Consider the following 14,439-nt stretch of genomic DNA (forward strand, 5'->3'; position numbering starts at 1 on the left):
TATAATAAAAAATATAATAATAATGATAACAATAATAAAAATAAAATAATAATAACAATAACAATAAATAAAATATTATTAAAATAAAAAATAAAAGTAAAAATAAAAAATAAGTAGACTTCAAGAATTGGCACTTATTACCAGTGGTGTAGTTTTACTGAAGCCACTCCTACATACTAATATACTTCACCACTCCCAATGGGCTATCCTATTAATAACTAAACAATAATATTTCAGGCTACAACATACATGAATCATGCATGATGTTGCCTATGGGTGGAGAACGGTTCCGCTTACAATACGTATGTAAAAATTTTTATATATAAAAGTACTATTTTGATAAAAATAGTATATAGCAAATACTTTATACTGCATAGAACAACCCATACCCCACTCTGCATCACATACACAAGCCATAGTGCACGCTGAAAAGTGGGGAATATGAAACACACCACGTCGTAGATATCTCGAATCAACACGAAATAGTATTACTAGAGAAATGACTAGAGAGAGAGTAAACTCATTTACAACCCATTAGCTGATAAATATAATAATCATAACTATAACATTAAAGTTAGGGAAGTGTAAATATTATGTTAGTAGCTATACCTATAAGTCGAGCTCCCTACGTATTATGTGCATCTAATAGATGAATAAAGTCACAAGTGTTGACTCTGCAACTCAGATCACAAAGTAATAAAATCTAGCTTATACTGAGAAATGAAGATTTTAAAAGATGCGTCTACATACAGATACAATATATTAGATGAAAATTCTCAATGTCATGATTTGAAAGACATATGTTGATGAATTACAGACTTGAACAATTATTTGGGTTGATTGATTCATTAACAGATAAAAAAAATAATCAATTTATGATGCAGAAGAAAAATTTTTCTTTTAAAATTATCTATACTAACTTCAACTGATATTTCTGGTGCTACTATGTGTTTTTAGCGGCGGTGTAAATCTTACTCACTCTACTCGTGAAAGAATGTAGGTGCCTTGTTTTGGGCACTAGCTGTGGAAGGTGATTTCTTTAATGTTTTACTTTAATTTGTAGACAAAATTTTTAACTAATTTTAGTAAATGCGTCTACCTATTGTTAGTAGTTATTTGTTGAATCAATATCAAAATTGCATTTTTCAGGCCAGAGTCAGCTATTTCACGAGCTCATCAGAGTCAGCTCCAGTTTAATGATTTATCTCCAACTGAGTTGCTGCATTAAACTCCTCCAATACTCAAAGTCATCCCTGACTATTCGAATAAGATTTTTAGCACAATGACCTTCACGGACAATAGCTGAAATCTTTACAATTCATTCCCAAAAAGTAGTTTTAGTGCGTTAAGGTCTCAGACTTTTGGTGTTTTCCACCCATCTCTTTTTACCATCCATCTCTTAAACTCCTCCAATACTCAAAGTCATCCCTGACTACTCGAATAAGATTTTTAGCACAATGACCTTCACGGACAATAGCTGAAATCTTTACAATTCATTCCTAAAAAGTAGTTTCAGTGCGTTAAGGTCTCAGGCTTTTGGTGTTTTCCACCCATCTCTTTGTACTTTCCGAAAAAAAACACGAGTCTGTCTGTTTTCATTCTCAATCGTAATTATCGTCTCATGGCGAGCTTTTTTTTCTTCTGCAAACTAGCGTGTGTTAAACGTGAACTACGTTATATATGGTATACATAATTTGTCGTGGATAGAGAGAAGTTTATTGGAATTACTTCATTGGAATCAAAGTGTAAAGTTAGTTAACATTTTAAAATGTCTATTATATTACTAATTAAACTTTTTTCAAGAAAAAGTAAGAAAACAAAAACTTAAGAAAAAAAGCAGTACTTACCAAGAAGTTTATCTGACAACGTTGAATAATTATTGTCACTTGTCTTATTATTATCGCAGTCACCGGCATTTCCCGCATGTAATTGCTCAGCTAATTCCGAAGGATTATTTTGCTTCACTTCGTTATTTAATGAATCAACGCCTGTTTCCAGAGATGATAACTTTCTTTCATCATTTGGTTTTGTTTCCGGCGTTTGGTTGAGTAAATCTTGTATTGATTGCGCATATGCGTACAAGAGTTCGTCACTGATGTAGTCTGAGAATACATTGAACAAAGCTTTGTTATAATATAAAATGTAGTACATAAAATATGATAGTGTCATTTAATGCCTTAAGTTAAACAGATTGTCCGTAACTTATGACTGTACTTAAGATCGCTCCCTTTGACTTACTTTCTTCTAACCACCAATCCAAATACAAGTTTTCTCTTTTAAATTGGAAGCCCTATTATATTGTTAAGTAATATAGATGTCGAAGAATTTAGTTGTATCGTTACGTTCTAGATTTTCTTGTCGTATACCTTAAATCTACGAAAGCTCTTTGACGAATCTTTTTAACGGGAAGATCTTATTCGTCAGACCTGTTCAGTTAAAAATGTTTGTACTAATTACGTCCTCGTAAGTAGAAGAACAGTGAAATAAGAAGAGACGTCAACATTTATTTTAAAACGGACCAAGTTAGGACATCAAGGAACAGGCAAGAATGGAAAAACAGATGTCTTCAAGATTACATTTAGTTTTATTACAATTAAATTCAAAGCAGTTTATTTTGAGAGCGATTGATTTCAGGGTAAGTTATTAAATACCTCAATTTAAAGTCTTTTCAACTGCAGTTGATCTGGAGTATTTCACTTTTTTCGATCATATTCTTCGTATGTGTAAATACCACAATTCCTTTCGGATATTTCAGAGAGTTTTATTATAAGAAATATATATAACCAAGTCAGTTGGCTCAGTAATAGGATTGCAACTTTAAATTCTTTTACCGTACTACCAAGTCATATCTATTATTTCTTTTTTCAAGCTGAAAAGTCTTCAGGTCTGTTAAGTAATATGCTCACCTAAGAAATAACAAAGTACGTACACCATTCAGTGATGAAACTTTTGAGAGCAGAGGTACATTCATTTAAAATATTAAAAACATATCCGCTAGGGATTTTTCCTTTACACCGAACCAGCTGCTTTAATGGCTAAGTTAAAATGTTCCAATAAAATGATTTGTGTATTTTAAAACCCTTCTAAAACAGTGCGAGTTTAAAATTCTTTAAATTAGACCAAATGTAACAGATTGTTGGTAACTGGACGATGTAAATGCAAAAATGTGTATTTCATTCAGACCATCAAATATAAAATTTATGATCATTTCATTACGACAGTCTTTGCTTACAGTAAGCCAGATAAAATTTGGAACAAAGGATAATGAAAATTGAAATCTCAAAATACATTATACTTTTATTATATTAAAAGAAAACAAAAAAATTTTAAATTGTGTATTTATAAATTACCCTACCACCAAGATAAGTTATTAAGTGGATCTATTCAAAGTGCTCTGATCTTCAGTTTCACCTTCCGCTCTTCTGTGCCAGTTCTACCTAGCTCTCGAATACTTAGGTGAGTTTCACTATACGTGTTGGAAACTGCTGTATACAGTATATATATAGTATATATAGTGTATACAGTATACTGAGGTGTTTGAGATTACATAGGTACATATTGTAAATTTTGTAATATTCTCTTTCTTACCATTTGGATTGTCTGTAGACTCTGTCTCCGAAGAGTCCCTCTCAGACTCTGTGTCGGTATCGGTATCAATGTCCGTATTCGAATTTAGTGATAACTTATTTCCGCATGTTTCTGTTGTTTTCATTTGAGTAATTACTTTTTGTTCGTTCTGTTGATAAGTAGTACTATCACGACAAACATTGTTTTCTATAAAAAAAAAACACAGTTCTTCGTAAAGAATATGAAATACATTAAATAGTATTGTGTTATTATGCATAATATACTGAATTGCACAGAATTGTAATAATATTTAAGAGAGTTTTACTAGACGTGATATATTGTATAATATTACATTATTTATGTGTCCAAACCTCTAGTTATATACTGACTAGAGCTTCGTCACTGTCATGGCTCGATATATTTTCATGGTTATAAACCATGAAAGCTAGCCACTGGAGATACACCAGTAAAAAGTTACATACCATGGCCTACAGACTATAATTTATGTGAAATCCTACTTTACTCCCAACCATAAACCGAAAAGTTTTGATATATGATATATGAATACATTGTAGTATATGTAGTATATATATATTGAAGTATATAAGCATATGAATATGTATCAATAAGGATATAACTAAGACAATTTGGTGATAATAAAAATATTACCATTGTAATATTAAAATGGTAATAAAGGCACAACCAAATGATAAATAAATGATAATAAAGAGATGACTAAATACTTATTAAATGGTAACATTAATGTACAAATAAATACATAAATATAGTTAAATATATGATGATGCGGGTGCTGCTTTACAATTACTATACGGTACCAAGGTAAAAAATATATGTACCAACTATAATGAACGGAAAGTATATATACAGCTGCTGGATATGCAAATACTTCTCGAAGTGCAAATGACAAAACATTAGATTCAAACGGCAAAAAACTCATTGAGCTATGTGAGTCTTTTGATTTAACGGTACTGAATGGTAGAACACGAAGCGACACAGAAGGCAGCTACACTTATTATAAAGCTCAGGCTGCATCAACCATCGATTACTGCTTAATAACTGGCAAATGGCACCACTATGTAAGTGATTTCCTTGTTCAAAATGAATCCTTCTCCGATCACATGCCTCTATGCATCAACATCAACATGCAAAATGTTCAATATGTGGAGGAAATGCAACTTTTACCCAAGCTACGATGGAGCGACCAATACGCGACAAGATACAGGGAGTAGCTGTACAGGATCACTGATCAATATGCAAGCGCTGTTGAGCAAATACAAAGTGATGATCTGCTGCTGTGCGTTACCAAAGCAGCTGATTTTATGCAGAAACCTACCAGCACAATACGTCGCCAACCATGGTTTGATAGTGAATGTGGGGAAGCACGTAAAAAATCGATGAAATTTCTAACGCTGATGAGGAAAACATCATCAAATGTCTCCAAAATAAATTATCATGCAGCAAATAAAGCTTTCAAAGAGATATGTAAACGGAAACACCAGGAATACTTTATGCAACTAGAGGTAGTTATAAATTAAGTAACGGACAGTAAAGACTTTTGGGCTCTAGTCAGAACGCTAAATGGATCCAAATCACACAAACCTATTAAGGTGGATATTAGTATACTGGCTAGCTATTACAAAGGATTACTATATGAAGAAATGTCGGCAGTACAACATAATTTCGCGTTGCCCTACTCGACAGTACAAGAACTGGATCATGAAATAAGCACAATAGAAGTAACGGCCGCGATAAAGCGAAGTAAAGACAGGAAAGCACCAGGTGTGGACAGAGTACCGGCAGAATTTCTAAAAAATTCGTCAACGAAATTCGTAAATTATTTGACAACTGCCTATAATAGTATCTTTGAATCAGAGAACGTTCCTAATAGTTTCAAAAAAAACATTATATTTCCCATTTTTAAAAAAGGCGATGTCGGCGACCGATTTAATTACAGAGGTATCTCTTTTTTTAATGTGATCACAAAAATATTCACCTCTATTCTTCTTACCCGAATAACCAACTGGGTGGAAACATATCACCTACTGAGCGATTATCAGGCAAGTTTTAGGAAATCATACTCGACCGTAGACAATATTTTTGTGCTGACCTCAATTGTTTTTAGTAGATTTCAAGGCGGCTTTTGACACCATCGATAGGCGTAGCCTCTTTCTGAAACTAAGTAATATTGGCATCTCAACGAAAATGTTAAATGAAATTCAAAGTTTATATATCAAAAACGCAACTGCGGTTTAGGATAGTAATATCTATTGGACTGGTTTGAGTCAAATCGTGGTGTCAAACAAGGTTGTCTTCTAAGTCCACTACTTTTTGCGCTGTATGTAGATGACACATCGTGTATTTTGCCTGGTGGAGTTTGTTTAGGTTCACAATGTTTTAAAGTATTATTGTATGCGGACGACATGGTATTACTTGCAGAAGATGCCCAAACACTCCAGAAGATGATAAACGCACTGCAACAGTATTGTCAAACATGGAGCCTACAAATTAACTGCGATAAATCAAAAGTAATGATTGTGAAAGACAACAGAGGTAGAAAAGCAAGGACCGATAGTTGGAACTTAAATGGGGTAGATCTAGAAGTAGTAAACGTATTCAAATGTTTAGGAGTATTAAGACGTCGAACATGAATTTTGCAAATAACACTCGACAAAAACTTTCCGACTTAAAAGTGGCACTAAATAATACCTGGAATCAACTTTTTAGTAGAAGAAATGTGTGTCATAGCACGAAATATAAAATGTTCGTAGCAACCGTCAGATCGATTATGTGTTACGCAGCACAAGTGTGGGGTTATCAACATACCGATGGGGCTATCAACATTCCGATGGGGCTATCAACATTCCGATGAAGCTGAATTATTATATATTGGGCTGCCAATATTATATACATTCACATTACAACTGCATTTTGATTATATCAATAAAGTAATGAAAATGCAAGATCACCGGCTGCCAAAAATCGTCGTAAAATACTTACTTCAATCCAGATCGCAGTTCTGTGCTCAATGGGATGCACTTGCTGAAGAATACAGCAGCTCCCCTTATCCAATGAAACAGTTTTGTGGCGCCAATGGCAAACACAAATACTCCAAAATATTGACCTCAGCTCGAGAACCCAATTTGAAAGACAAGCACGTGTAAGCAGTACAAGAAATACATATAAGCTGTTGGAGTATAATCTAAACAATCGAAATTATTTCAATGACAAGTTTGACGCCGCGACAATATCATTAATATTCAAGGCAAGGACAGAACTGATAAGGCTGAACTATGTTCCATACGTACAAACAACTAATACTGACTGCACCCTTTGTAATATGTATGAAAAAGAAGACATCATTCATCTCATGGGGCGCTGCCCTATCCTGTGTGAAATTAGATGGTTCCACTGGGGCAAAACCATATTAACTCCATCTGAATGCTATGATTCACTAAACGGTGCAGACTGGCGTAAACTAGTAGCCTTTTTAAGGGAAAGTTTGCAATACAGACGTGATGTACTGATGGATTGTGCCGAGTAATTCTGACGTTTTCAGATTGATTATGATTAGATGTACAGTGAACTACACTTAGAGTTTGGGTTTCTAAAAACTAATATGTATATGTTTCTGCTACAAAGTATTTTTAGTTTCTTAGGAGTTTTTCGGTCACATGAGTTATCATAATTCAAACATTTTAATTTCATTATTATTATATAATTATATCATTAAATGAATATATACTGTAATCACTTAATTATATTATTTATTTTATACTCATATCCTTTTATTGTTTTTCTGAATTGGCTGAATTTTTTTTTTGTCTTTATAGCATTATATTGTTTATTATGATATATTTTTGCATTATGTTCGAATCGCGTTTAAACTTAATAGTTATTGTCTTAAATAATCTGTAGTTCTTATGTTATACATTATTAAAATATAAAATAAGTCAAATGTTAAAACTGCTGTAAATATGTTACAATTTAATAATCGTAAATAAAAGAACTGAATATATAAATAAATAAATGCCAAAATACAGAAATAAACCGAGAATTATAAAAACTAACTATATAAATAAATAACATAGTAACTTAAGGATTATAATAATATAACAAAGTATTATTAAATAATAATAAAATAGTACAATCATAAACAGATATAATAAAATTCAAACTATTACAAAAATGAAAATATAAAGATAAATACTAATAAAACCAAAGGGGCATTAATATAACTATAGATGAATACTAATATGACTAAAAAATAGAAAATAATATACATGAAATTTAAAATTATATGAGTGAAAAATATGAAACATTACATATACTGACAACTCTCGGTTGGTCCGTGTTTTTCTGCGAGAGGCTAAAATATTAAGAGATATTCGAACGCCATTCGTTCACTTCTCTATTAGTTTCCACTAACGCGTTTCGCCTAGGAACTACCCAGGTTCATCAGAGTGAATGAAAAACTCCTCAAATGTAATATCGTCTCGTATGTTAAGTAACGTAAGTTTGTCATTATTGTACTAATAATAAAATAAAATCAAAAACATATTACATATTATAATAAAAAATATAATAATAATGATAACAATAATAAAAATAAAATAATAATAACAATAACAATAAATAAAATATTATTAAAATAAAAAATAAAAGTAAAAATAAAAAATAAGTAGACTTCAAGAATTGGCACTTATTACCAGTGGTGTAGTTTTACTGAAGCCACTCCTACATACTAATATACTTCACCACTCCCAATGGGCTATCCTATTAATAACTAAACAATAATATTTCAGGCTACAACATACATGAATCATGCATGATGTTGCCTATGGGTGGAGAACGGTTCCGCTTACAATACGTATGTAAAAATTTTTATATATAAAAGTACTATTTTGATAAAAATAGTATATAGCAAATACTTTATACTGCATAGAACAACCCATACCCCACTCTGCATCACATACACAAGCCATAGTGCACGCTGAAAAGTGGGGAATATGAAACACACCACGTCGTAGATATCTCGAATCAACACGAAATAGTATTACTAGAGAAATGACTAGAGAGAGAGTAAACTCATTTACAACCCATTAGCTGATAAATATAATACTCATAACTATAACATTAAAGTTAGGGAAGTGTAAATATTATGTTAGTAGCTATACCTATAAGTCGAGCTCCCTACGTATTATGTGCATCTAATAGATGAATAAAGTCACAAGTGTTGACTCTGCAACTCAGATCACAAAGTAATAAAATCTAGCTTATACTGAGAAATGAAGATTTTAAAAGATGCGTCTACATACAGATACAATATATTAGATGAAAATTCTCAATGTCATGATTTGAAAGACATATGTTGATGAATTACAGACTTGAACAATTATTTGGGTTGATTGATTCATTAACAGATAAAAAAAATAATCAATTTATGATGCAGAAGAAAAATTTTTCTTTTAAAATTATCTATACTAACTTCAACTGATATTTCTGGTGCTACTATGTGTTTTTAGCGGCGGTGTAAATCTTACTCACTCTACTCGTGAAAGAATGTAGTTGCCTTGTTTTGGGCACTAGCTGTGGAAGGTGATTTCTTTAATGTTTTACTTTAATTTGTAGACAAAATTTTTAACTAATTTTAGTAAATGCGTCTACCTATTGTTAGTAGTTATTTGTTGAATCAATATCAAAATTGCATTTTTCAGGCCAGAGTCAGCTATTTCACGAGCTCATCAGAGTCAGCTCCAGTTTAATGATTTATCTCCAACTGAGTTGCTGCATTAAACTCCTCCAATACTCAAAGTCATCCCTGACTATTCGAATAAGATTTTTAGCACAATGACCTTCACGGACAATAGCTGAAATCTTTACAATTCATTCCCAAAAAGTAGTTTTAGTGCGTTAAGGTCTCAGACTTTTGGTGTTTTCCACCCATCTCTTTTTACCATCCATCTCTTAAACTCCTCCAATACTCAAAGTCATCCCTGACTACTCGAATAAGATTTTTAGCACAATGACCTTCACGGACAATAGCTGAAATCTTTACAATTCATTCCTAAAAAGTAGTTTCAGTGCGTTAAGGTCTCAGGCTTTTGGTGTTTTCCACCCATCTCTTTGTACTTTCCGAAAAAAAACACGAGTCTGTCTGTTTTCATTCTCAATCGTAATTATCGTCTCATGGCGAGCTTTTTTTTCTTCTGCAAACTAGCGTGTGTTAAACGTGAACTACGTTATATATGGTATACATAATTTGTCGTGGATAGAGAGAAGTTTATTGGAATTACTTCATTGGAATCAAAGTGTAAAGTTAGTTAACATTTTAAAATGTCTATTATATTACTAATTAAACTTTTTTCAAGAAAAAGTAAGAAAACAAAAACTTAAGAAAAAAAGCAGTACTTACCAAGAAGTTTATCTGACAAGGTTGAATAATTATTGTCACTTGTCTTATTATTATCGCAGTCACCGGCATTTCCCGCATGTAATTGCTCAGCTAACTCCGAAGGATTATTTTGCTTCACTTCGTTATTTACTGAATCAACGCCTGTTTCCAGAGATGATAACTTTCTTTCATCATTTGGTTTTGTTTCCGGCGTTTGGTTGAGTAAATCTTGTATTGATTGCGCATATGCGTACAAGAGTTCGTCACTGATGTAGTCTGAGAATACATTGAACAAAGCTTTGTTATAATATAAAATGTAGTACATAAAATATGATAGTGTCATTTAATGCCTTAAGTTAAACAGATTGTCCGTAACTTATGACTGTACTTAAGATCGCTCCCTTTGACTTACTTTCTTCTAACCACCAATCCAAATACAAGTTTTCTCTTTTAAATTGGAAGCCCTATTATATTGTTAAGTAATATAGATGTCGAAGAATTTAGTTGTATCGTTACGTTCTAGATTTTCTTGTCGTATACCTTAAATCTACGAAAGCTCTTTGAAGAATCTTTTTAACGTTAAGATCTTATTCGTTAGACCTGTTCAGTTAAGAATGTTTGTCTAATTACGTCCTCGTAAGTAGAAGAACAGTGAAATAAGAAGAGACGTCAACATTTATTTTAAAACGGACCAAGTTAGGACATCAAGGAACAGGCAAGAATGGAAAAACAGATGTCTTCAAGATTACATTTAGTTTTATTACAATTAAATTCAAAGCAGTTTATTTTGAGAGCGATTGATTTCAGGGTAAGTTATTAAATACCTCAATTTAAAGTCTTTTCAACTGCAGTTGATCTGGAGTATTTCACTTTTTTCGATCGTATTCTTCGTATGTGTAAATACCACAATTCCTTTCGGATATTTCAGAGAGTTTTATTATAAGAAATATATATAACCAAGTCAGTTGGCTCAGTAATAGGATTGCAACTTTAAATTCTTTTACCGTACTACCAAGTCATATCTATTATTTCTTTTTTCAAGCTGAAAAGTCTTCAGGTCTGTCAAGTAATAGTTTCACTATACGTGATGGAAACTGCTGTATACAGTATATAGTGTAGCATACATAACAATATAAACAATAACATCCGTTACTCATTTCATGCGTGGTCTACTTGAGAAAAGTATTATTCACTTATTCTTAAGTCACACCATATTCGCAACAGCATTAATTGCTGATCTTGCAATTATGAGACAAAGCACTTTGAGCTGCTTGTGTATGCTGCGCCGCTCTTAGAGTACAGAAGTATTTGAGATGTTGCCTGAGCAACAACGTTTGATTATGACTTAAATAAAATATTAAATATATATCAAAATAACAAATAATTATTTTAATTAATAATAATAATAATAAGAAGATATTACAATAGGTGTGTACTGAGGTGTTTGAGATTACATAGGTACATATTGCAAATTTTGTAATATTCTCTTTCTTACCATTTGGATTGTCTGTAGACTCTGTCTCCGAAGAGTCCCTCTCAGACTCTGTGTCGATATCGGTATCGGTATCGGTTTCGGTATCTATATCGGTATCGGATTCAATGCCCTTATACATATTTGGTGTTAATTTATATCCGCATGATTCTGTTGTTTTCCTTTGAGTAATTACTTTTTGTTCGTTCGTAGTATTATCACGACAAACTGTGTATTCTATAAATATAATATAGTTGTTCGTTAGCAACATTAAAATCATGAAATAGAATTGTACTAACATATGGTGCATAATATACTGAATTGCTCAGAATTACATTAATATTTAAAAGAGTATTTTTTGAAATAAAAATCCTTTAAATGTGTGTGTTAAACCTGAACTGCGATATAAAGTACTCATAGTGCATATAGAGATATTTATTTTACTCTATTAGAATGAAAAATTTAATTTAATTTAATTTAATTTTATTTAATTTAATTAAATTTAATAAGTATATAAGAGCTTAGGCAACAAAGAAAGTGCTTACCAAGAACTTCATCTGGCAACGTTGAATAATTATTGTCCCAAATCTCATTATTATCGTCGTCATCGACAATTCCCAAATATAATTCCTCAGCTAACTCTGAAGCATTATTTTGATTCCCTTCGCTATTTCCTGATTCAACTGCCGCTTCCAAAAATGGTAACGGGTTATTTTCGTAAGGTTCTGTCATCACCATATAGTTGAACAAATCTTGTAATGCAAGCCCATGCGTAGTTGTGTCAGTATAGACCCCAAGTTCTACGAAAAACATAGTTACTAGTTGAGATAACCAGAGAATACATTGAAAATAACTGTGTTATGATATATAGTTACAGTGATAGAATACATATAATAGAATATGATGGTTTCCAATTGTCTTAAAATAAGCAACGTGAGTTCGTACACCAATCATCGTTCTTTAACTCACATAGAAAGTGTTTTCAAATGAGTGAAGTATATCGTGGTCCTCTCAAATGAAATGTTCAATCAATAGTGTTTGCACTAAATTCATCCTCGTGCGTAGAATAACATTAGGGTTATTCACGAGTTCGAGTAACAAGCTCGGCAACCGAGTAAAAGTGCAACCAGTTACGCTAACTCGTGAACACACCTCATTGTGTTGATTTATTAACGACAGCTGTTAAAGACAGATGTGTTCTAATGAATTTGTAAATTACTGTGAAAACAAAATAGATACTGATATAAATATCAGTATAATTTTGATAAAAAATAGTCTAAACAGAATAAAATTGCTTAATGAAATATAATATTTAATAAAATTTATTAATGTTTAAAATTGGACATAATTTATAAGGTTTCATTATGCCATATGTGTCATTCTTTCACAAACCGGACGGATTTGGTCCTCATCATTTCAGATTTGGCTGAAATTTTTTTATGAGCTCCGTTCATAAAATAAGAAGACCTAGGAGATATGGTCCGATGGGATTTTGAGTATTGGCACTGCAGACACATTTTCAAATGGCCATATCTCAAGCTCTGTAAATGGTAGGAACTTGAATATTGCTGCGTTTTAAAGATAATTGATTGAACTTTTAAGAAATTGTTTACACAATTAAAAATGTTTATATTTATTTACTATTATTAACCATTAAATTTCAAAAAAAAATTTATTTCTAAACACCTCCCCAGAATTTTTATATTTTATTTAAATTCAGTTTTAAATTTTACTGCGAAATAAAAGTTTTCAGGATGGCATTATTTTTTAAAATCTTAAAAATTTTTTTTTCCCCCGCAAAACATATCAAGCCCATGCGTACTATACATATTTCTATTGATTAAATTTTCGAAGAATATACTACAAATATTCTTATATAATATTTTTAATTTCGATTAGTAATAAAATTCTACATAAAACTCAAAAATTTCAGGACGATACTGTCCTTATAAGTATTTTAATAAATTGATTTATCCTTTAATAAATTAATTTATATTTTCAGTGTGATTTTGCTTTTAGAAGTAATTTAATAAAATTAATCTATCAGGCGTCCCTCACGTTACTCATACGCCCCATAATACCATTAAATCAATTTTCCAACAAAATGAACACAAAAACGTTTATTTTTTATTTCTAAATTGAGTTTATCATTAAATTTTTATATAAAATATTAACACTTTAAATTAGTTCCGCATCATCTCTATTTTTAAGTTACGAATTTTAAAATAATTAAAACGTTTTATGAACTTTTTTCTTAGATTGATGAATCAAAAAACTAATAAGTTCCACACTAGCTGAACTACCCACATAACTGCAGCACATAATTACACCTACCTCTTTGGTGAAGTGTTATTCTTTAGTTGGAAAAATACTCTGAACAGGTAAGAAATGTTATAGGAAATAGACTATAAAGAATACGATATGAAGTGTTTAGGTACCCCTAAACATCATCGAATTTGGTAAAAAATGTTGACTATGTTAACATAACTATGTCACAAAAGTAAACTTCGAACAATTCACATTACAAAATGATCCTCCATCCTTTACAAATATTATCCTGTTCCGCCGCAAGAGATGGTGAACCAATAAAACCGTTTTTCTCTCTTTTATAAAACAGAGAAAAGAAGAGACATAGATGATATTACAGTAATACTTCATCGACATCTGCAAATTAATTTTATAAAAACTGATTTAGTTCTTAAAAAACCTTTTTTTTTGGTTAATGTGACTTACATTATATCTATTCGATTGTTCCCAAAAATTTAAACTATGTGGGTTGTGTTCCTAATTTTAATATTAAATTGATTTGAGCTCACAAAAGCATTATTGGATCATAACTAATTCATAGCTTGCTCGGATAATAATTTAACATATAATAGTCTAAGTGAACGCGTACGAAAATAATATAATAATAATGATCAATAAAGACTTGAGCTTCTCGTATAAAAATGCAAAAAGCCATTTCGTTAAATACTTGCAGTATCGTCTT

At 31.4% G+C, this 14,439-nt stretch overlaps 1 protein-coding gene across 8 annotated transcripts in view; it reads right to left on the bottom strand.

Annotated features, from left to right (window-relative positions):
• The window catches only part of LOC119688944 (dentin sialophosphoprotein-like), a 41,029-nt gene that overhangs the window by 25,057 nt on the left and 1,533 nt on the right, over positions 1 to 14,439 (bottom strand). For 6 of the 8 annotated variants that reach the window (XM_038103626.1, XM_038103627.1, XM_038103630.1 and 3 more), the window contains exons 4-8: positions 11,996 to 12,250; positions 11,475 to 11,687; positions 10,001 to 10,255; positions 3,589 to 3,774; positions 1,848 to 2,102 (exon numbers count right to left, since the gene is read on the bottom strand). In XM_038103626.1, the coding sequence (XP_037959554.1) occupies positions 1,848 to 2,102; positions 3,589 to 3,774; positions 10,001 to 10,255; positions 11,475 to 11,687; positions 11,996 to 12,250 (1,164 nt within the window). The remainder of the gene's footprint in view (positions 1 to 1,847; positions 2,103 to 3,588; positions 3,775 to 10,000; positions 10,256 to 11,474; positions 11,688 to 11,995; positions 12,251 to 14,439) is intronic. The other 2 variants (XM_038103632.1, XM_038103631.1) reach the window with 1 other exon arrangement.

This window comes from Teleopsis dalmanni, chromosome X (assembly GCF_002237135.1).
Source record: "Teleopsis dalmanni isolate 2A chromosome X, ASM223713v2, whole genome shotgun sequence".
Classification (NCBI taxonomy): Eukaryota; Metazoa; Arthropoda; class Insecta; order Diptera; family Diopsidae; genus Teleopsis; species Teleopsis dalmanni.